Source organism: Dromiciops gliroides, chromosome 4, assembly GCF_019393635.1.
Source record: "Dromiciops gliroides isolate mDroGli1 chromosome 4, mDroGli1.pri, whole genome shotgun sequence".
NCBI lineage: Eukaryota > Metazoa > Chordata > Mammalia > Microbiotheria > Microbiotheriidae > Dromiciops > Dromiciops gliroides.
Genome location: NC_057864.1, coordinates 150,480,255 through 150,505,159, shown reverse-complemented (window position 1 = coordinate 150,505,159; position 24,905 = coordinate 150,480,255). Strand labels below are relative to the sequence as shown.

The window sequence follows — 24,905 nt, the reverse complement described above, 5'->3', positions numbered from 1 at the left end:
TCTCTGAGCCCAAGTTTTCTCATCTGTAGAAGGAGAAGTGGACATAACCTATTAGGTCCCTTCCAGCTCTGAATCTGTGATATTATGACACTATTTGATTCTAAGTTCCATGATAGATGGGACTTTGTCTTAGCTAACCTTTATATTTTTCCCTATTGACTATTACAATGCCTTATATATGGTAGGTGATTAAGAATTTTTATTTAAACTATGAAAAGTAAAGGAGTGGTTAGAATTAGATATTTGGGGTAGCTGGCTTTCTTCCTGTTTAAGTATCTTTCATAACCAAAGCTTGAGGGGGAAATGTCTTTCTTTAACTTAGAAATTTTCTTTGAGCAGAATTTGCTATAGTGATTTTCCTTCTTCTAGAAGTAGGAAGGCTTTGAACTGCAGATTGGTACTTTTAAAGTTTCTATGGGAAAAGTTACTTTTAAAGTTTATGGGAAAGAAACAAACTTTGTTTTGTTTTGTTTTGTTTTGTTTTGTTTTAGTGAGGCAATTGGGGTTAAGTGACTTGCCCAGGGTCACACAGCTAGTAAGTGTTAAGTGTCTGAGGCCAGATTTGAACTCAGGTACTCCTGACTCCAGGGCCAGCGCTCTATCCACTGCGCCATCTAGCTGCCCCAGAAACAAACTTTTTAAACAAGTGACTTCATCTTATACATCCAATTTGGGTAAAATGCTCTCCAAAATGTTTTTGTTGTGTTACTTGTTGCTTTAATGAAAATTTGTAATGGACAAGAGCCATGTCTTCTTTAAGTTTCATTTTATTTGTTCCTCAGTGTGCCCATAGTTGAATTAACAGCCCTTCAGATAATATAAGGCCCCATAAATAACAACAAGCATTTATACAACACACAAAGAGCTTTGCCGATCTCATTTTATCCTTACTACCACCCTGTGTGGAAGTAAGTGCTATTGTTATCTTCATTTTACAAGTAAGGAAACTGAGGGTTAAGAAGTTAAATAATTTGCTCAGGGTCACACAACTAGTAAGTATCTGAGGCACGATTTGAATTGATATCTTCCCAACTCCAAGTCTGGCACTTTATCCAGCACTGTCCCATGTAGCTACTTAATACCACATTATAGGGGCAGCTAGGTGGCGCAGTGGATAGAGCACCGGCCCTGGATTCAGGAGGACCTGAGTTCAAATCCGGCCTCAGACACTTGACACATACTAGCTGTGTGACCCTGGGCAAGTCACTTAATCCCAATTGCCTCACCCAAAAAAAAAAAATTTAAACCACATTATAGACTTTTCATGCTTCAGTGAGAGAGTGCAAGATATTTGAACTTCATAGCAAGATCCCTGGAATAACAATATACTATTTTTTTTTTGTTTGTTTTTTTAGTGAGGCAATTGGGGTTAAGTGACTTGCCCAGAGTCACACAGCTAGTAAGTGTTAAGTGTCTGAGGCTGGATTTGAACTCAGGTCCTCCTGACTCCAGGGCTGGTGCTCTATCCACTGCGCCACCTAGCTGCCCCACAATATACTATTTTGTATACACTGTAAGGTTCCTGAGGACAATAACTTTGTTGGTTTTCAAAATCTTTTTATTTCTCTTGCCTCATAGAGTTCCTTGTACAAAATAAGTGCTTTGTAAATGTTAACATGGGAATTTTACTGCATTTTGAGTAATTTTTTAAATGAAGAGAAAATATTTCCACTTTACCATATTTGCTGTAAAGAATAATCTGGCAACAAAAATCTCTTGTATTAGGTGCTAATCAATTCGTTAGTTTTCTTGTATAGTATCATAAATGAGCATCTGTCTCATATGAACTCATCATTTTAGAACTAGAAGGGATCATAGTCCTGTCATATTTTACTGAGGCTCAGAGAGGTAAATTACTTGCCTGAGTCCAGATATCTCGTTGTTAGCAGAGCAGAAACTAGAACCTAGGTTTCTTAACTACCAGGAAGGTGCTTTTGCCATAACACCTCATTTTTCTTTCTCCTGTCCTGTTTCAAGATTTTCTTGAAGCTAAAATTGTGTCAAAGTTAAGTTAATGGAAAAAATTAAATTACAGAAAAAGTTACAAGCTGTATTTCATTTAGCGGAACACCCACGAGAATGGTACAGCACCAGTCTATCAGTGAGACTATCAACTATGATGTGAAAACTTTTGGATCTTCTCTTCCTGTTAAAGTTATGGAAGCTCTAGCACTGGCTGACGGTAGGTGATATTGATCATTTTTCCATGTTAGAATCAGAATTTATGATTTGTATCTATATATGTTTGACTCTGTTTTCTACAGTATATTCAAGACCATGAGGGATCTAACTAGTAATTTCAATAACAAAATGACTGCCAGGGTTGATTCCAGAGTAAGCAAATTAAATCTTAACAGCTTTAACCTTTATTTAGCCAAAATCAAAATCAATATCAAAAGTTGACTAATAAGAACCATGAGAGTTTCAACCCTGCAAAATAGGCCAATGGTATTTTTGTTTGTTTGTTTGTTTTGGGGGCAGTGAGGGTTAAGTGACTTACCCAGGGTCACACAGCTAGTAAGTGTCAAGTGTCTGAGGCTAGATTTGATCTCAGATCTTCCTGAATCCAAGGCCACTGCTTTATTCCCTGCGCCACCTAGCTGCCCCCAGGCCAGTAGAATTTTGAAATGAAGGATATTAAGTATTATAGTAGAAATCAAGGAGAGCACAGATATTAATAAGCAAGTCTTGCCATAATCATTTGATTGCACCCAATGAAGGGAGAGTCTATTCACACAAGTTTGTACTGTGATCTTTGACAAGTTTATACAAAGAGAATTCTGCCTTCAGAATGAGAAAGCTATAACAGATTTTATAGTAGAAAATTCCAAAGGAACAGGAAAATATTCCACTTCTCTTCCCTATCCTTTAATCATTTATGACTATGTTAGAAAGAATATGGAAAAAGACAAGGTTCAAGATTAGCCACATTGTCCATGTAAGTGGCAATGATATTTCAGGACTTTAAGGAGTGTAGTCCCTATGGAGTAGAGGGTTTTGATTTGTTCTACTTTTAAAAATTGAAATAAATTAAAATTGCGATTCATTCAAAGTATGAAAAGGTTCCATGGCAAAAATATTACTTAGTTCTAGTAAGGATAGCATTTGATCATCCTATTTGTGGATTTATCCCTGCCATTTGTTTTTTCTTTTCCTTCATCTGATTCACATGTCCTCTGATATCATTAACCATTATCCCATGTAAAGGGATGGAGATAATAAATCAACAAAATTTCTGCAAATATTAACAGGTAGCTAAATTTTTCCTATGGGAAAGGGATTGTAAATGAATGAAAAGAGTTTTTAGATGATCAAAGATTTTACTTGTCCATGCTCTCAACTGTTACCACAATAATAGAGTGACATGCTAGTTACATTTTGCCAACAGCATGCTTGAGATTCTGTTTAATGAAATGATTTTGGGGGTTCTGTTTCATATATAGTATTAGAATATTAGGGTTACAAATCAATTTATTGAATATCTAAGCCTTACCATCCTACTCCCCCCTTTTAAAAAACAGATAAGGAAATAGATGCTTTTTAGAGGCCCCTACTGGAAGATCTTTTTTCAAAATAACTGGGATTTTACATGGCTACTTATAAAGCATCATTTTTTTTTTTTTGTGGGTCAATGGGGGTTAAGTGACTTGCCCAGGGTCACACAGTTAGTACGTGTCAAGTATCTGAGACCGGATTTGAACTCAGGTCCTCCTGAATCCAGGGCCGGTGCTTTATCCACTGTGCCACCTAGCTACCCCCTACATGGCTACTTAGATCTATTTTTTAAAAAGTGATTGTATATAAAATAGATATGATTTTGTGAATAAATGATAATAATTGAATTATCCAAGGATGTTTTCTCTTTTTAATTAGTTTCATATAAGATGAAGTTAGAGTTGGATTAGATTACATCATTTTACAATCTAGTGTGCCTTTGGTGTTGTAAATTTTTCAATTTTGCTAGCTTCTCTCATATTTTGAAGTCCTGTTTTAAGGCTTGTCTTATAATTTCCCTTTTCTTTTTTAGTTGATGATCAGTTGACTGTCCATGTAGATGAAAGTGGATGGGCATGGCTCGTTTTTAAAGAAAGACTCATTATTTGGAAAATCGGTCAGTCACCAGTTGCTAAGGTGAGAGATTTGTAAAGAGACAAGTAATTTAAGCAAATTTAAAATGTTGCCTAGAAATGAGCAAAGCTACTCTTTATGAATAATTTTAATACTACTTTTTGTTGTTGTTGTTTTTGGGTTTTGTGGGGCAGTGAGGGTTAAGTGACTTGCCCAGGGTCACACAGAATACTACTTTTAATGAATATATGTATTCATTAGTTTTGTAAAGTAACTGTATGATACTATTTATGTATACAAATATGTTGGGAAACAACATGATGAGTCATTTCTTCCTTTCCCCCTTTTAGAGTTTCCAAACATATTCTTGAGATTCATGTTTTGTTAATTGACTGTTAATTTAATTGAATAAAGAAGCATAGACATTTTTAATGAATATGTTCCAGATTGAGGAAAATCTGGCCAAAACAACACAGAAAAATGGCCATTTCTAGAAGAATAAAACATTCCTATGGACTGGTCAGGAGTGCTGAGATCAAATCAGAAACAACAGGCAATTAGGGAAGAATTGAGAGCCAGTGCTGGGGGCAGGGTGTTGTAAGAAAATAATGGACTTTGCCAAGGCCCAAAGGCCCTAGCATAAGGGGATTGATTGGATTGACTGAGACTGACTGACTTCCCTGATTAACTCATTGAATTTTAAACGTCACAGTGTCAATGACCAAAGCATTGTTATCAAAATTAGTTTGTAGGAAATGGGGCATTATAAACCAGTGATAGCATATTGGTTTAAGACAGATTCCGGGGCAGCTAGGTGGCGCAGTGGATAGAGCACTGGCCCTGGAGTCAGGAGTACCTGAGTTCGGATCCGGCCTCAGACACTTAACACTTACTAGCTGTGTGACCCTGGGCAAGTCACTTAACTCCAATTGCCTCACTTAAAAAAAAAAAAAGACAGATTCCACTGTGTTTCAGCCAGGATTTTAAAGCCCTCTCATGTAAGAAGTAGAAAGAACCTGACATAGGATTGAAATCATGTCTTACATATACTGTACAATGCTTGATAAAATGTTTAAGGTAACTTAAAAAGCCATTCTAGTAGCAGAGAGAGCATAAATATGTATAAGCATAAAAGTAATCCTTAGCTCTTGACTTTCTGACTATTGTAGCTCTCATAATATGTTACTCCTGAGGCTTCATTTCTTTCTGCTCATTGCTTTCAAAGTTAGATAACTTCTTTGCTGTCATTGAAATAATATCATTAGGCAAAGGGTCCCACTAAATAAGTTGGGATGACTCCTTAATTCCTAGCTGAGAAACAGGAAAGAGGCAACCAAAAGCATGAAATTAAATAAAAATTAAGAATTGACAATGGGGGGCAGTTAGGTGGTGCAGTGGATAAAGCACTGGCCCTGGATTCAGGAGGACCTGAGTTCAAATCTAGCCTCAGACACTTGACACTTACTAGCTTTGTGACTCTGGGCAAGTCACTTAACTCTCATTTCCCGGCTTGCCGCCCCCCCCCCCCCAAAAGAATTGACTTTACATTCGAAAAGTCAAACAAACCAACTGAGAAGATACTGTTTAAATTTTAAAGGGAAAGGAAATAATTACAGTAGCTAAGCAGTTGTTATAGTAGCTAACATACTTCAGTCATTTCTTTGAGCTACTTTGTTTTAAAAGAATAATAGTGGCAGCTAGGTGGCACAGTGGATAGAGCACTGGCCCTGGAGTCAGGAGAACCTGAGTTCAAATCTGGCGTCAGACACTTGACACTTACTAGCTGTGTGACCCTGGGCAAGTCACTTAACCCCAATTGCCTCACCAAAAAAAAGAAAGAAAATTATTGAAGACCCAAAGAGCTTTGGGGCAGCTAGGTGGCACAGTGGATAAAGCACTGGCCCTGGATTCAGGAATACCTGAGTTCAAATCTGGCCTCAGACACTTGACACCTACTAGCTGTGTGACCCTGGGCAAGTCACTTAATCCTCATTGCCTCCCCCCCCCCCCCAAAAAAAACCACCACAAGAATAATAGCAAGATGAAAGTTGGATTTAAAAAAAAAATTTGTAATTTAAACTGCAAAGCATGATTGAAAAAGCATTTATTAAACACTGTATGCAAAGCATTGTGTTAGGTGCTGAGGATACAAACAGAAAAGTAAAGCAACCTTGCCCTCAAAGAGCTCACAGTCTAATGGGGGCAATTGAAGCTGCAAGTCTGATAGAAGGGCCCAGTGGTCCTTAGAAAGATTTAGTGGCAAAGCAGATGATGATGATGTCTCTTCCTAAGTGGCATTTTCTTTTTTTTTCTTTCTTTCTTTCTTTTTTGAGGTAATTGGGGTTAACTGACTTGCCCAGGGTCACACAGCTAGTAAGTGTTAAGTGTCTGAGGCCAGATTTGAACTCAGGTACTCCTGAATCCAGGACCGGTGCTCTATCTACTGTGCCACCTAGCTGCCCCTCTTAGTGTCATTTTCATTAATAAAACCATAGCAGTTTCTGATATGGAATCAGATGACAGAGCCAAGGACTTTGAGAAAAACTTACTTTTTCTGGGTCTTCAGGAGTGATGGTTGCTAAGGAGGTGAGGACTGTAGTTGGAGTTGCTAGGCTATATCATTCTAGGAATTACCTCTGGATGGTGGCTGAGGGGGTACTACTGGGTCTTGGGTAAAGGGTTCTTGACTGTTTTCCTTGAGGGCTGTGACAGTATTTGACTCACTTGGCACATATGTAGTGTAGCAGTTTTGAGCAGCTGATCAAAGTTCAGAACAGAAGAGAAAGGAGAGAAGTTTCACATACATATTTGTATTTGATCAGAAGAGTCTTATATTTTGGTACTTCTTACAGTTATCAGTTTGCAAAGAACTTCAGCTACCATCTAGTGATTTCCAGTGGAGTGCTGATTTGGTAGCCCTCTCCCTCCCTGAAAACTATAAAGGCCATTCTATTCAGGTAAATAATTTAAGCTTTTATTAAATTAATCAAACTTTAATAACAAAGTGTTCTTCTAATGCACTGTTGGTGGAGTTGTGAACTGATCTAACCATTCTGGAGAACAATTTGGAACTATGCCCAAAGGGCAGTCAAACTGCATACCCTTTGATCCAAGAATACCATTACTAGGTCTGTTTCTCAAAGACATAAAAGGGGGTTCTATTTGTACAAAAATGTTTATAGCAGCTCTTTTTGTGGTGGCAAAGAATTGGAACTTGAAGGGATGCTCATCATCAATTGGGGAATGGCTAAACAAGTTGTATATGATAGTAATGGAATATTATTGTGTTATAAGAAATGATGAGCTGGCTGATTTCAGAAAAACCTAGAAAGACTCACGTGAACTGATGCAAAGTGAAGTGAGCAGAACCAGGAGAACATTGTACACAGTAACAGCAATATTATACAGTGATCAACTGTGAATGACTTAGCTCTTCTCAGCAATATAATGATCCAAGACAATCCCAAAAGACTCATGATAAAAAATGCTATATCTACCTCCAGAAAAAGAACTGATGGAGTCTTAATACAGATTGAAGCACACTGTTTTTCACTTGTTTTTCATGGTTGTTTTTTTTTCTGTTGTTGGTATGTTTCTTTTTTTCACAGCATGACTGCTGATACAGAAATATGTTTTACATGATTGCACATATATGACCTATATCAAATTGCTTACCATCTTGGAGAGAGGAGGGAGAAAATCTGAAATTCAGAATTTAAAAAAATTAAATGTTAAAAATTGTGTTTATATTTAATTGGGAAAAAAATTATTTTTAAAAAAATAACAAAGTATTCCTGACAACCCTCTTAAGTTATAATTGATGGAAGGAGTTTCCATACAGAAGGCTCTCTCCAAAGTCACATGAAATCACAAGTCTGAATCGAAAGCAAAAAATGTTTATACAGCTTTTATTTAACCTTTTCCAGTATTAAAATTATAAACTAACATCTTTACCAGAATTATGGAATCATTACATTAGAAGTTTTCCTATGTAATTGCTAAGTGTGTTTTATTATAATTTAATTTCAAGTCTGTGGCTGTAATGGTTGCCACGAGAGAAGGATCTGTTCGATACTGGCCTAGCCTTGTTCATGAAGACAGCTATGTAGAGACTTCAGTTGACTTTGGAAATATAGACAAGGTGTGGAGTTTTCTAACAGCTGTACAGGTATAGTATGGATTTTCCTTTGTGTCATAGGAATGTATGTGGGCTATCTGGGAGGTAGAACTTGATGGTTGAAAAATGGGACCAGTGGTCAGACCAGCTAGGCCAGGAAAGGTAGTCTGGGGGAAGGCTTCAATTCAAGACTACATCTTGACCTGTAAGTATATTGAGTGAATGCTATAATAGGATTCTAATACATGAGAATACTATGACAAGCTGTGTTTATTTTAAACAGCATTTTAGAGAAACAGGTTGTTTTTACCAGATGATTAGAAGTTAACAGTATAAATTGTGCAGAATAGCTTTTCCTTTTGATTAAATTAATGGACATCAATTTTATCATTAAATTTAATCAATGATTTATTACATTTATAGTTGAACAATATTTATAAAAATAAAGATCATATCTCTGAGAAGTTGGGGATTTTTATGCAGAAAATCTTTTTTTCTGCAAAAATTGTGTGGGTTGCTATGTAGTGAGCATTTTTTTTATTGTTGATTTTCTTCAAAAGTTTCCATGTTAGAAGCTATTTTGATTGCAGTGTTATTTTTTTCTTAGGGTGGAAGCTTTATTTTGGCCTCTTCAAGGACCCAGCTAATTCGATTGATACCTGATAACTCAGGCAAGATTCATCAACATGTCCTTCCACAGGGTCAAGGCATGCTTTCAGGAATTGGTCGAAGAGTTTCTTCTCTTTTAGGAATTTTGTCTCCCAGCAGTGACCACACAGTAAGTTTGAAAAATGAAGGTAAAAGGACTTTAAAAAGTACTAATGTGAATCTAATCAGTTTTCTACTTACATCTAATGTCCTAATGACTTAGTCTATTTTTCTCTTTAATAGTAATACAGTCTCACACAATCATTCAAGAAGTGCAATTCTAAATCCTCATCAAATATTTATTAAGGACTCATCTGTATAGACCATAATATAACCAAATGGTGTAGCTGTTAATATTTTGTATAACTTTAAAACCATATACTTACTTTACAATATTCTTAAAAATGAAATTAATTATTTTAATAAAAATATATTTAAGCTTGGCTTTGGAATCTTATCTCTAACAGTTCCTAATGGTTATTTTACAGATAGATATTCATTTATTGTTCTAAGTACATTATAACGTAATATTTAAGTTACTGGTTAAAAGCCAAATTTCAGATTACTAAGGTAAATCTTTAAAAAAATAAAATTTTAAAATATAGTTCTGAATGTTGTAGTTCTAGAAGATCTTATTTCAGAAATGATTGTGCTGGAATTATAAATGAAATAGCAAAAAACCATAATAGATTTGGAGTTTGTGATAAAAATAGTATTTCTCCCAACTCTGCCTTAAGAATGATTTTTTTCCCCATCTATGCAGCTTTCCAGTGTCCTCTGGGACAAAGACAAGGCGAATTATTACACCCTTACAAGTTCAACCCTAAGTAAATGGGAAATAGACAGTACTTCAGAAAGACAAGGCCAAAGTTGGGACATAAATAAAGCCCTTAAGGAAAACATCACAGATGCGATTTGGGTAAGGGAGAAAATATTCTCCAGTGGATTTTTTTACCTTTGTGTTTGTGATACCTTGCATTGCTTTTATTTATCTTTTAAAAGTATTTAATTAATACCTTTTATTTTTACATATTAGTCATTTCTATATACCCCCAATACCCTTTACCTACCAAGCATCGAAGCTTCCCCTTGTAATAAAGAAAAAGAGGGAGCAGCTGGGTGGCACAGTAGATATAGCACTAGCCCTGGAGTCAGGAGGACCTGAGTTCAAATCCAGCCTCAGACACTTGACACTTACTAGCTGTGTGACCCTGGGAAAGTCACTTAACCCTCATTGCGCCACAAAAAAAAAAAAAAAGAAAAAGAGTCAAAAACAAGTGATAATAGTGACGGTGTCTGGCAGTATATGTGCCATTCTCTACCCATACTCCCTCACCTTTCCTAAGAGGAGCTTGCCTCCAGTTATTTTAAATCTATCTGAAAATTCTCGAAACAAAATTAATTTTGATTCTCTTTGTCTTTACAGAGAATGTAACACTTCTGTAGAGCACTTCACCATGTAGAACTTCTGTACACGAGTACATGTAGAGCACTTTTGCAAAATCAAAGAATAATGTTCCATTATCAAAATTCCAGGAAATTTGGGATCATTGAATAACCTGTTCACTTTCTAAAAATTTAATTATGTTCCATATTGTAATTCATGTCTTGCTGTAGGGGTCAGAAAGTAATTATGAAGAAATCAAAGGAGGTGTCAACATTGAGTATTTGGATTTGCAGCAAAACTGGTAAGCAATTAATTTTTCACAAGGAAGAAAGGAGTGTAGTAGTTTGTAAAGGTCATTGGTACTATCACAGAATGATGAGCATTCTTTGCCTTTCCACATGTTCCATAGTTTATCTAGCTCAATGGTCTTTTAAATTCTACATTTTGTGAAATGTTCATCTCTGACTTATGAACATCTAACTTTGTAAAAACATGCTGTTCACACCAAACAACATAGACTGCTCCTGTCCCTTGTCCCTGGAGCTATTTGGAGCCTTTCTCCTATTCACATTTCCCAGGGTTGCAAACAGTCTCAGTAAGTGCTGTTCCCGCTCGTGTCTCTTAGTGTGGAAGAGGAGCGGAGTAAATACAATTTTTATTCCAAGGTGAAACTCACAATGACGTATCACATAGAAGTAATGCTCAAGTACTAAAGTTTAACCAGAGTGTCTTTTGTCGACAGACCCGGAGCTAGCTTTCTGGTTATGGTGTAACATAGGGAATGTAAATTGTGATTTAGAATCAGAGGACCTACTCATTTGTTTTGTGGGTAAACTCCAAATTCTTTACCCTTCTCAAGACTTTGTATACCAAGGGGCTAGGCTACATGTTCTCTAACATCCTTTCCAACTCCCTGTCTATGATTCTATGATGGTAACTACCATTTATAATATTGTTTCTTTGGGAACCATTTCCTGAATTCCAAATAGCTGACTTACAAATCCATTTTTCAGAATATAATTTTTTTCATAAGGAAAATGCCTACATTTTTTATAGTATAGAAAAATTTAGATTAGGTGTGACTTATAATTAAGGTACATATGAGGATTTCATATTCTCATTGTGTGCTTTAAAAAAAACTCACAGCAAAACCAGGAGAACATTGTACACAGTAACAGCAACATTGTGTGACTTAGTTCTTCTCAGCAATACGATGATCCAAGATGATTCCAGAAGATTTATGATGGAAAATGCTTTCCACATCCAGAGAAAAAACTATGGAGTCTGAATTCAGATCAAAGCATACTATTTTCACTTTTTTTTTTGTTTTAATTTTTAGATGTCATTGAAGATTGAAATGTCCTCTAAAGTGAAAATAGTATACCTCAATCTTCTTTTGTTTTTTTTTTTTTGTTCTTGTGGAAAGGCAGTCCCTGCCCTTTGAGAGCTTACATTCCAGTGGGAGACAACAACACATAAAAGAAAAACTGAAAAATGAAGGAAGGAAAGAGGGGAAGGGAAAGAAAAGGACAGGGGAAAGGGGGGACCTATCAAAATGTTGAAAAAGTGAACACAAACTTGTTCACAAAATTCTAAAATATTAGAATGATGGAGGCATTCTCTGAAACTTGAAGAAATCTAATCTTAGGACAAATAAAGTTAATACTTCATCTAGTAAGTAACAGACTCCTGGGAGTGCCTCAAAAAATAAGGGATAAGAACAAAGTATAAAAGAATTCCCTGTAAAATTCCTTTAGAACAGAATCTATCTTGTTCATTGTTGTAGCCCATGAAATGCATAGCATGTAATAGTACATAGTATAGGTTTGGTAAATTAATTTTTCAAGGTATGACAGATTTATGAATCATAGTTATAAATGACTATTAAGAGACTCTGATAATATATATTTAAATTTTACAGTTAACATCAGGAAGACCCTCCATGCCCTCTCATGGTATTTCTCTGTGACAAGAGAGTACTTTGCTAAATTAGAATAGCAAAATGACAAACCAGAAGGAAGCCCTGAACTTCTCACTTGAAGTACCTTCAACCCCTATAGTTTTTTCCTCTGATTGGCTGGTTCATCTCAGAACCTTCATTTTAAGAAGGATGTCCAGGTCAGCTACATCTTCATTCCTCTTCATGCTGTACTCCCAACTCTCTAGACTGTATCCCAACATGGGTCGTACATAATTTCTCTTTGCGAGAGCCACTTTGTCTTTATCCCAGTGGGTTATTTTTATTTGTGTTTAGTGATCCTGCCCTTTATAATAGATTTTACAGTTTTACTCTATTTTGGGGTGAGGCTTACTAGTATGTAATTTCCTATATCCCATCTGAAACCTTTATGTATAGAAGTCATGTTTGCAAACCATCATTTGGCAAAGTGGCCATTTATAACCAACAGATTATTATTATTATTTTTTTTTTTTGTGGGGCAATGGGGGTTAAGTGACTTCCCCAGGGTCACACAGCTAGTAAGTGTCAAGTGTCTGAGGCCGGATTTGAACTCAGGTACTCCTGAATCCAGGTCCGGTACTTTATGCACTGTGCCACCTAGCTACCCCCAGATTATTCATTTTGACCAATGAGCTCCCTATTTTTATTTAATTTCTTTGAACACTCTAGTGCAATAAGTAAAATATATAGGCATAAGTCAAGGATTGAAGTTGGTCTAATATATGCATTTCTATATACTTTCATTCCTGTGTCTGAATATTTAGTATACATAATTTTTGTAACTTTGGCAATTCTGTATGTTTGTGTGCTTCTGATATAGAATATTTTGAAATATATAAAATATTTTGAAAAATTGCTTGCATTTGTTAAAATTATTGATTCATTCTTACATTTTAAGGTCATTTGAACTGGAATTTTCATAAAAAATAGGCAGTTTCTTAGTAGGCAATTATGTGAAGTATAATTTTTTTTTATGTTAGCAGTGGGAAATTGCTTTTTTTGTTTTCATTTTTTTTACATTGAATAGACGTCTTAGTGATTTCATTGGATGTTAGGGGTGGGAAGACAAGAAATAAAATTCTTTGCCTAGTTGAGGCAGTTTTGGACCTGGAAAATCGGTGGCTTAAATTTGTTTGATTTTTAAAAATGCTCTGGATTTTGGAGGTAAGAGGTATGAACAACTAAATAGAGATTTCAGAAACTGGAATAAATAATTAATATTGCTGTTCTCTTCCCTAGGTAGTAATAAATAAATTTATAGGACTGATTAGATAATCTATTGAGGGTCTCTTTCTCTTTAATTGAATAGTGATGGACTCGTGATTTTAGCATCAGCATGGCACCCAGGAGATCGTCCATGTCTCACATATTATTCTTTAATAACAGTGGAGGATAATGGCTACCAACTGTCTGGGGAAGTTACTGTAGAAGTTACTCAGTATAATCCACCTTACCAGGTAAGGAATTATATGAAATTTTATTTATCATTAGTGTGGAATTGTACAGTTACATTGATTTTGTTTTGAATGATGGTGGAAATATTCTTGCACATTTTTTTTTTTTAAGTGAGGCAATTGGGGTTAAGTGACTTGCCCAGGGTCACACAGCTAGTAAGTGTTAAGTGTCTGAGACTGGATTTGAACTCAGGTACTCCTGACTCCAGGGCTGGTGCTCTATCCACTGCGCCACCTAGCTGCCCCTCTGCACTTATTTTTAAAATACTGGAAAACTGTCTTTTGTTGCTTTAAATCTTTGTCTTTCCATATTACAGAATCTTGGAGTTTATTGGGATTTCTAAGGCCTGAGTCAGTCAAACATTTATCACACTGTGCTTAACATTGGGGATGCAAAAATAAGGGACAAAAAGCAGTTCTTACTATCTAGGATTTTATATTATATTCGGATAACACGTAAATAACTACATATATAAAAACTATACACAGAGCAGTTGCAAAGTCATCGGAGAGGGGAAAGTGCTTGAAGCTGGCAAGGTAGTAAAGGACCTTTTGCAGAAAATGAAATTTAAGCTGAATCTTAAAGTAAGCTGAGAACCAAAGGTCACATGTGAGAATAGAGCATTCTGGACATAGGAGGCAGCAAGTACAAGGTATGGAGAAGGGAGATAGACTGTTGTGGTCAACCAAGTAGGCCAGGATGGCTGGATCACGGAGTGTGTTGGAGGGGAATAGTGTGAAAAGACTGGAAAGATTGGGGAGAGCTTTAAATGCCAAATAAAGGTTTATATTTGATCTGAATGTTACAGAAAGCCACTGGATCTTTTCAGTGGGAGAAATTGGGAGAGGAGAGAGAATAAAAGCAGGGAGATGAATTAGGAAGTTATTTCTGTAGTCCATGTGAAAAGTGATAAGGACTTGAGCTAAAGTGGTGGCCGTGAGTGGAGAAAGGAGAGAGATGTGAGAAATGTTTTGGTGATAGAGTTGACAGGACTTAACCACTGATTCAGTATGGGAGGTGAGAGAGTGAAGAGTCCAGATGACTGAGGTGAAGAACTTGGATGACTGGAAGGATGGTCCTACTCTCTATAAAAATAGAAAGGTTAGGAAGAAGGGTGAGTTTAGGGCAGGAGTTCTTAACCTGGGTTCTGTGAACTTTTGTTTTATTTCTGAACTTTGATAGCTGTATTTCAGTGTAAGAGGTTTCCTCTATGTATTTTTCATGTATTTAAACACATTTCGAGAAGGGGTTTTTCATAGATTGCCAAAGGGTTCCATGACACAAAAAAGAGGAACTGGTTTAGAGAGGATGGGTTCTATTTTGAATATACTCAGTTTTAGATGTTCATTGAACATTTAGGTAGAGATATCCAGAAGGTACTTGGTGATGTGGGCCTGGAGCTCATGTGAGAAAACTAGAGGCTGAATATGTAGATTTTTCATGTATGTAGAAATGACAGCCCAACCCTGTGGGAGCTGATGAAATCACTAAAGGAGAGAGTATGGAGACAAGAGGACGCAGGTATAGCTGTGAAAGGCCAGGACAGGCAACATGAGAAAGGAGACTGAGAAGTAATCTGAGAAATAGGAGCAGAACCAGACCTTTATGAAAGTTCTGGCAGAAACTGCCAGAAATCAGAACCATTAAACTTAAAATTTATCAATATAAATTAAATTGTATACTATTATCTTTTCATTTGATTTTTAAAAATTTTTTTAGTGAGGCAGTTGGGGTTAAGTGACTTACCCAGGGTCACACAGCTAGTAAGTGTTAAGTGTCTGAGGCCGGATTTGAACTCAAGTACTCCTGACTCCAGGGCTGGTGCTCTATCCACTGCACCACCTAGTTGCCCCCTTTTCATTTAATTTTTAAAAGACTTTCATATGAAAATTGCTAAATATTAAAACATGCACTTTGTGAGACTTTAAAATCTGAATTCCTGCTATAGATTTAATTTGATAAAATACTAACAAATAATTTAATACCTTTATGTAAAACTAGAAAGCAAAATATTGCCCATCAATAACAGTAATTTATCTGATAATTTGATTGTCTTTTGGATTATTGCTTGCTTGAGAATCAACTTGGTTTTGTTTCTGTCGCTGACTTGTTAAATGAACTTGGACGAGTTGCTTGCTTTTTCTTTCTGTACCTAGGTTTTTGGTCAGGAAAATAAGAATAAAAATGTCCTTTGTTAATGTCAATTCTAAATTAAATCAATAAATTCTAAATTATATGAAATAAACTTGGAAGCAGGAAGACCTGCATTCAAATCCGGCTCCCTACATTTACCCCCATTGTACCTCAGTTTCCTTGCCTATAAAATTGTGAGAATAATACCTATAGTTCCTATCTAGACAGCTAGATAGCTCAGTGCATAGAACACTGGACTAGGAATCAGGAAGACTGTAGTTCAAATTCTGCCTCAGACACTACCTCTGTGGCACTGGGCCTGGCCTCAGTTTTCTCCTCTGTAAATTGGGTTTCATAATAGCAATCTATCTAAAAGGATTTTTGTTATCATCAAATGAGGTAATATTTGTAAAGCACTATATACATTCAGGTACTTTATGATTGTTAGCTATTTATTGACATGGAATTAGTTTTTAGATTTTCTGGTTATAATAGTTTATTTTCCTATACACTTATATATAAACTTATTTTTGAAGTTCTGTGTTCTGTGGTTCATTGTAAGTGACCTTTAGAGTTAGGTTTAATTTTTAAATAATTTATTCTTGTATAGATTCGTGTGTAACATGAAATAGGTAGTTAAGCAAAAAAAAAGGGGGTAATTTTCTTTTTCTTTGCTTTTTTGGAATCTTCAATGAAATTATTCAGTCTCAAGACCTGGTGATGTCCCGATTGTTGGTCCCTGATTTTTCAAACCAGGCTGCCTATCTCTATGGTGAAAATGCTGTCTTTGCCTGTTCCACAGGAACTGGAAGATGTTCTTTACCCCAGGAGAAAATTATCTTCAGTGCTCATGGTAAAGTAGTGATCACAGGAAGCATGGCTGATACTACTACTTCTTCTTCTTCTTCTTCTTCTTCTTCTTCTTCTTCTTCTTCTTCTTCCTCTTCTTCTTCCTCTTCTTTTTCTTCTTCTTTTTTTTGGGCAGGGCAGTGAGGGTTAAGTGACTTGCCCAGGGTCACACAGCTAGTAAGTGTCAAGTGTCTGAGGTCGGATTTGAACAAAGGTCTTCCTGAACTTCAGGACCGGTGCTTTATCCACTGCGCCACCTAGGTGCCCCCTGCCACCTAGCTGCCCCCATGGCTGATACGTCTAATGGTTTTTTCAAATATAATGTTCTCAAAGGCTTACGAGACACTTATTCCTACTTCCATAATGGACATCAGCCCTTTACTAGGGGGGAAAATGCTGTGGTAAAGTTTTCATGCTGTTAAGAGGAAGAAAATAATAATATTTTTCTCTAGAGGAGAGAAACAGATAGGAAAGAAACTGATAAAGAGAGGTGATCAAAGCCTATTGGTCACAATGTAAATATTATTAAATAACTTTTAACAAGATGAAGAAAATTGGGAAGCAGAGTCCATAATTCCATATATTTCTGCATGCCCAGTCTCCAAAACTGCCATGTAGCCATAAGGTACATTATAACAACTTACCATCATTTTTCTTATTGTATTATTATGATAGCATCTTTTTTTTTTTTTTTTTGGTGAGACAATTGGGGTTAAGTGACTTGCCCAGGGTCACACAGCTAGTAAGTGTTAAGTGTCAGGTCCTACTGAATCCAGGGCCACTGCTCTATCCACTGTACCACCTAGCTGCCCCCAATAGTATCTTTTTTTTGGCGGGGCAGTGGGGGTTAAGTGACTTGCCCAAGGTCATACAGCTAGTAAGTGTCAAGTGTCTGAGGCCAGATTTGAACTCAGGAACTCCTGAATCCAGGGCCAGTGCTCTATCCACTGTGCCACCTAGCTGCCCTCCCTTTTTTTTGTTGTTTTTATGTCTATTCCTTAATATCATATGTGATTGGTTAGATCATAGTTGGCAGGTGAAGTTTTATTTGTGATTGAGGAAAATTTCTGAACCAAAAAACATTCTGTGAAAAATAGTTCTTTTCTGTTATATAACATTTATCATATCTTTCTTTTAGGTGATAGTATTTTAGGAGCTGGTTCCTGTGCTGGTCTACCAGTTTTTTTCTCTAGGAACAGTGGACTAGTGGCAATTGTTTCTAGGGAAAATGTGTCAGTATTACCAGAAGACCTTGAGGATTCCTTGGCATCTTCAGTTGCTGGGCCAAACAATGAGGTATTATATAGTCCCTCAAGTTAATTGTCAGTATTATTTAAAAAGACTAAAAATATTGAGTGGTTTAGATTAGTTCATCATTTTTTATGCTTCTAGTGAAATAAACACCATGACTGTGTAATATAAAATGTCTAAACAATTTAAAACATTTATTTGACAAAGTAAAGACATTTGGATTGTATTTTTCCCTTTGGACATGCTAATAGTGTGTATTATTTAAACTAAATTTTGATATTTAATGGAACATAATGTATTTTATTTATATATATATATATATTGTACAACATGACAATGATAACATTAACTATGATGAATTATTTTGCTTATAATTTTGCTTTTGATAAGCATATAAAGGTAATTGTGTTGTGAAATAATGATTTCTTTATTCTTATTATTTGGTCTGTCACAGGAGTACAAGTAGTGGTGTTACACGTGACCTATGTCCTTGAAATGTCTGAATCTCTTATATAGTTTATACTTTTATAGTTTAAATTTTAGTTTGTGTTTTTTTTTTAAAGACTAATCCTTCTTGGTCTCCTTTGCCAGTTTGATTCATCATCCTTTTGCCACCTAAATGATTGTTACCAAAGCTCTGCCCTGTGTCCTCATTGTTTCTTCTACCCTGGAGTTCCCCCGATGTTCTCATTTGCTTCTACAAGTTTAGTTATCTCCTCTACACAGAAAACTTCCAAATCTTTATATCCAACTCCAGTCCCCTAATGCAGGCCTGCATCTCCAGCTGTTATGTCCCTCTGACAGCTTAAGCTTTCCAAAGCCAAATTCATCATCATTTGTCTTAAACCTGTCCTACTTCCCAACTTCCCTTTTTTCCTCTAAGTTTATTGAGCTCATAATTTCTTATAGTACCATTGTATTCCATCACAATCATACACAACTTGTTCATCCATTCCCCAGGTGATGGACATCTCTGCAATTTTTAGTTCTTTGCCACTACAAAGAAAACTGCTGTAAATATAGGTTCTTTTCTTTTTTCTCCAATTATCTTTGGAAATAGACGTAGTAGTGGTATTGCTGGGTCAAATGGTATAGGCAGTTTAATAACTCTTTGGACATAATTCCAGATTGTTGGATAAGCTCACAATTCCACCAACAGTGAATTACTGTTCCAATTTTTCCATATCCCCTCCAGCATTTGTCATATTCCCCTTCAGTCATTTTAACCAATCTGGTGGGTGTAAGATGATATCTCAAGGTTGTTTTAATTTGCATTTCTCTAGTCACTAATTATTAATTGATAAGTAGTCAAAGGATACGAACCAGCAGTTTTCCAGTGAAGAAATCAAAACAATTTATAGTCACATGGAAAAAAAATTTTGATTTTTTTTTTTTTTAAGTGAGGCAATTGGGGTTAAGTGACTTGCCCTGGGTCACACAGCTAGTAAGTGTCAAGTGTCTGAGGCCGGATTTGAACTCAGGTACTCCTGAATTCAGGGCCGATGCTTTATCCACTGCGCCACCTAGCTGCCCCCAAAAGTTTGATTTTTAAGGTCCTACACAGTCCAGTTTCTTTTCTTTTTTCTTTTTTTTTGGGGGGGGGGGCAATGAGGGTTAAGTGACTTGCCCAGGGTCACACAGCTACTAAGTGTCAAGTGTCTGAGGCTGGATTTGAACTCAGGTCCTCCTGAATCCAGGGTTGGTGCTTTATCCACTGCGCCACCTAGATGCCCCCACAGTCCAGTTTCAACTTACCTTTCCAGCCTTATTCACATTTCTTTTCTTCATATACACTGTTCCAGCCAAACTAACTGTTCCCTGAACTTGAAATGCTATCATTTGTCTCCATGCCTTCACACTGACCATCCTCTATGTATAGAATAACCATTGGATCATAGATTTAAAGCTGGAAGGCATGTGAGAAGTCATCTAGTCTAACCGTATTGTTTTATAGATGAGGCCCAGAGAAGAGGTACAATGAGTTTCTCAAGGTCACACAGAAAATAAATTTGAACATAGGTCTTTATTTTTTTTTCTAAATCTCCCATTTTCTATACTGTGCCATGGTGCCTTTTTGGAATACCCTCCCTCCGCTTTTCTACACTGTTAGAATCTCATACTTTATACTTTAATCTAGGCTCAGCTTTGGGTATGTTTTCTCCCCCAGCTGAAAGTTTTCTTTCCTAGAGTTTTATTTGTGATCTCTAGTTTGTCCCAGTACTCTCTTATCAGATATCTCCACTAGTAAATTCAAGCACTTTGACAGTAGCATAGTTCCCTGCATATAATAAGTTTTAAATAAATGATTATTAAATAAAATTAAGATTGATATAGCTTAGTTTGCTTTTATAAATATCTCAGAAATAAACCTACAGGTATGTTCTGCACATGTTTGTACATTATTTTTTGTTGTAAGTCTAAATGTAGTTATTTATTCCAACAACTTTAAACATTCTGGTAATTCTGTCTCCAAAATATAATTTGTTATTCCAGAGTCCAGTTTTTGAAAATGGTACAAAAATGGATATCATAGCACAAGAAGACAAGACAAGGTTGCTAAAAGCTGCTTTTCTCCAGTACTGCAGGTATGAAATACTTGTGAAATATAATTGTAAGTTCAAGGATAAATTTATTTCAATATAGCGCTAAAAAAACAAAACATGGCAAATTGGAGAGGCAGGATAGGGTGAAGAAGAAAGTAATGAATTTGGAATTTACTGGGAGATCACTTATATGACCCTGGAAAGTTTCTTTGCTTTTCTGCACCTCAGTCTCTTCATCTCTCTCTCTCTTTTTTTTTTTTTTTTTAGTGAGGCAGTTGGGGTTAAATGACTTGCCCAGGGTCACACAGGTAGTAAGTGTTAAGTGTCTGAGGCTGGATTTGAACTCAGGTACTCCTGACTCCAGGGCCAGTGCTCTATCCACTGCGCCACCTAGTTGCCCCCTCTTCATTTCTTAAATGAGAACATTTTAAAGTAGATGAATGCTAAGGTCTATTCTATTTCTAAATCCTATGATCCTCTAAAAGACCCTCAAAGGGTAGGAGTTGGAGCTTTTGCCAATGACATTGAATTTTGACTTTAGGCTTTGTAGTGTTGTGGGGGTGAGAGTGGTCTATGCATATTTTAAAGCCAGGCTATATGACACAGAAGATTAATGTTCTTTGATGTGAAATTGAAAAAAAAAATTTGTTTTCTTTCCTAAGGAGAAATATGAAATAATGGTCTTCAGAGTATATTTGAATACTTTTTTAGTGAATATACATGATTTTTTATTCTAATTCTGTCTTTGTCACTAGTGAAATGTGTGACCTTGAGCAAGTCTGAGAACCTTACTTGGTAGTTCCCCAAGCCAGTTACTATTATTTTACCTTGCCCCATGCATCTCTTCAGTAAATTAGGGGATTTTCAGGAGGGATGGAGTACAGTCACATTCTTGTGATTTCAAGTTTTCTAGAAAATGAAAAGTAGTTCTCCCCCCAAATTTGGGAATCCTTGAACTAGCATTCTGAAGTACTTACCTTCTAAAGTTCTTGCTTTTTCATATTTTTCCTGTATGCTATTTTCATAGTTGTATTCAGCCTTCTGATCAGTAGGGGGGGGCAATGAGACAAGACTTTTCTGTTTTAAAGGACCCAACCCTTAAGCAGTAGTTCCTGGTTTTTACTTCATCTGGCCATCTGTATGTGTTGTAAAAAATGTTGATTTAACTGTGAAAGTTCTGGCAGTTTTTCAATAGCCCAGGTCAAGATGGAAAGGGATCACAGAATTCAGAGCTTAAAGGGACCTTAAAGATCTTCTAGTTCAGTCCTCTTATTTAACAGATGAGCAAACTTGAGGCCCAGTGAATTTTACCAAAAGATATAGTGCTAAATAGTGGCATTAACTGGGACTAAAATCTAACTCGTCTAACTCCCAGTTGAGTGCTTTTCTGTTGGACTATACTGATAATGATGTGGCGAATCACTTCATAACTAATTCTGAGTTTTATACTGAAGGCCCCAGAATGTAACGTTATCAGGTTCAGTGTATGTCCTACAATGGCATAAGACCCTGTCTTATTAGTCTTTTCATTCCTTACAACACTTAGTATTATACCTTACAAGTAGTAAAACAGTCATCGTGGCATATTGATTCCTTTAGGTTTCACAGAATATTATAGTCTTGAGGTATGAGTAAGAGAATAGGTTGGTTTAGACTTGTTACTTTCTGTGTAATGAACTCTCCCATGTATTTCCTCTACTGAATGAGATTGACAACTGTAACTTAGACTTTTTTGTTTTCTGGGGCTTTGAGAGGTGACTTGTTCATGACACGCTGCCGGTATGTATCAGAGCTCTGACTTGAAATCCTGGTCTTCCTGATTCTAGAACCAGCTCTATCTGCCGCACTATGCTCCCTGAATGTTTATCAGTTGAGAATTTCTATGGTGATGGTAGCCATAGCATTTAAGCAATAGGTATTGATAGAGTTAGGACATTTTAAACAAATGCTCTGATTCCACTGCCTGATTCTATTTATTTATTTTGAAATGATTTTTATTTCATTAAATATTTCCCAGTTACATGTAAAAAAATTTTAACACTCATTTAAAAAAAAATTTCAATTTCAAATTCTCTTCTCCCCGCCCCACTTTGAGAAGGTAAAAAATTTGATGTTGATTATATGTGTGAAGTTTTTCAAAACATATTTCTTTATTATCCATGTGATGAAAGAAAACACAAACAAAATAAAACAATTAAAATAAATAAAGTGGAGGGGAAAGTATCCTTCACTCTACATTCATCATTCATCAGTTCTCTCTCTGGTGGTTTCATCATGTGTCCTCTCAAATTCTCTTGGATCATTGTCTTGATTAGAGTAGCCAAGTTTTTCACAGTTGATCATCCTACAATATTGCTGTTACTGTGTACAGTTTTCTCCTGGCTCTGCTTGCTTCACTTTGCATCAGTTCATATAAGTCTTCCTAGGTTTTTTCCTGAAAATATCCTGCTTGTCATTTCTTAGAGCACAATAATTTTCTATCACTATCATATGCCATAACCTGTTCAGCCATTCCCTAATTAAAGGGTATCTATTTTACTATTTTTTTTATAACCAGCTCCTAGTTTTATTGTTTTGGTTTTTTTTACTTTCAACTTTATTAATTTCTCCTTTGATTTTCAGGATTTCCATTTTGTTGTTTAATTGGGGATTTTTAATTTGTTCTTTTTCTGGTTTTCTTGGTTGCATGCAGTATTCATTGATCCACTCTTTCTCTTATTGATGTACACATTTAGAGATATAACTTTTCCCCTAAGTACTGCTTTGACTACATCCCACAAAACTTGGAATGTTGTCTTATTCTTATTCTCTTTAATGACATTATTGATTATTTCTGTGATTTGTTCTTTGACCCATTCATTCTTTAGGATCAGATATTTCCTTTTCCAATTAAATTTTAATCTATGCTACAAAACAAAATTTTAATCTATGCTTCCATAGCCCCTTATTAAATGTAACTTTTATTGTATTGTGGTCTTTAAAAGGTGCACTTAATATTTCTGCTTCTCTGCATTTGGTTGTGAGGTTTTGATGCCCTAATTCATGTTCTGTTTTTGTGAAGGTGCCATGTATAGCTGAGGAAAATCAGTATGATTAGTTACAGATCTGAGGCATAGGGGACAATATGATTGATTGGAAATTGGGACTGAGGGGCTAGTAACAATCCCTCCTCTCCTGTGACTAAGAAATTTTCATTGTTTGAGTTCACCTGGAAGGTTAGAGATAGCTGGATTCACATGGAGAATAGCTCATAAGCAGAGACAAATGTGCCTTGAGCAATCATACAAAATAGGTCAGTAATACAGAATTGGATCAGTTACAGAATTAATCAATATTAAAATGATACAGAATCAAATTAATTTCTTCAGAATTATTCTTTTAATCAGATTAGGCATCTATTGACTTTTTATATTCCTTCAGTGAAAGACATATAATGGGTGATTATTGATATACCTATGTAATTTAAACCTTTTCCAATTTTATTGCAGAAAAGATTTAGTTCATGCTCAGATCATGGTTGATGAACTGTTTTCATCTCATCCTGATTCGGATTCTGACATTCAACTAGATAGAGCTGTGACCCAAATCAGCGTTGACTTGGTAGATGACTACCCAGCTTCTGATCCACGATGGGCTGAATCTGTCCCCGAGGGTAAGAAAATTAAAAATAAGCTTTTTAACATTGGTATTAACAGTATTCTGAGAAGGAAAAGGGTTATTTTAGTTTACTTTTACAAAAAAAAATTACAGTAGTAACCACTATTATAGTAATTTATGAACTCACAAGACATAATAGTCAGTCATTGAGCATTTAAGTGCCCGTTTAAGCCCTGGAGATACAAAGAAAGGCAAAAGACAGTTCCTGCCCTCGGCATCTGAATAGAGACGGTTGACAGGGTTATCCTTCTACTTGAGTCAAATAACTTAGGTTTCTGAATGGAGGATGGATTAGAGTGGGGGAGACTGGGGCAGGTGACCAATCAACAGGCTATTGGAGTAGTCTAGGAATGAGGAGATAAGGGCCTGCGCCATGGTGGTAGTGATATCAAAGAAGAGGCAGAGGTGCATTCAAGAGATGTTAGAAAAGTGAGATTGATAGAGGTCTTGATAAAAGATTGAATATAGGGGAGGATGGGAAGATGAAAAATAGTGCAGAGTCAAGGATGAGACCATGCTTCAGAGGAAAGACTGCCAGTCCTAGGGGAGTGTAAGGATGGTGGTCCCCTTGATAGTAATTATCTAGTTTGGGGAGAAAGAGAATGAGGTCAGTTTTAGAAATATTGAGTTTAAGGTGTCAACAGATGTGAGACTAGAAGTCAGCAGAGAGGTTTGGGCTGGATAAATAGATTTAAGAATTTTTCAACATAGAGATGATAATTAAATCTATGGGAACTGCTGAGTTTAGAGGGAGAAGAGAAGAGAGCCTGGGATAGAACCCTGTGGCACACCACAACTTGTGAGTGTGACCTGGATGAAGATCCAGGGAAGGAGACT

General features: G+C 36.2%; 1 protein-coding gene across 1 annotated transcript in view; it reads left to right on the top strand.

Moving 5' to 3' along the window:
- NUP133 (nucleoporin 133) overlaps window positions 1-24,905 on the top strand; it is a 65,597-nt gene that overhangs the window by 3,821 nt on the left and 36,871 nt on the right. The window contains exons 2-13 of the mRNA XM_043999529.1: window positions 2,064-2,182; window positions 4,028-4,131; window positions 6,921-7,025; window positions 8,099-8,236; window positions 8,793-8,963; window positions 9,597-9,752; window positions 10,451-10,521; window positions 13,490-13,637; window positions 16,474-16,621; window positions 17,756-17,913; window positions 20,362-20,453; window positions 23,900-24,063. Of these exons, the coding sequence (XP_043855464.1) occupies window positions 2,064-2,182; window positions 4,028-4,131; window positions 6,921-7,025; window positions 8,099-8,236; window positions 8,793-8,963; window positions 9,597-9,752; window positions 10,451-10,521; window positions 13,490-13,637; window positions 16,474-16,621; window positions 17,756-17,913; window positions 20,362-20,453; window positions 23,900-24,063 (1,574 nt within the window). The remainder of the gene's footprint in view (window positions 1-2,063; window positions 2,183-4,027; window positions 4,132-6,920; window positions 7,026-8,098; window positions 8,237-8,792; window positions 8,964-9,596; window positions 9,753-10,450; window positions 10,522-13,489; window positions 13,638-16,473; window positions 16,622-17,755; window positions 17,914-20,361; window positions 20,454-23,899; window positions 24,064-24,905) is intronic.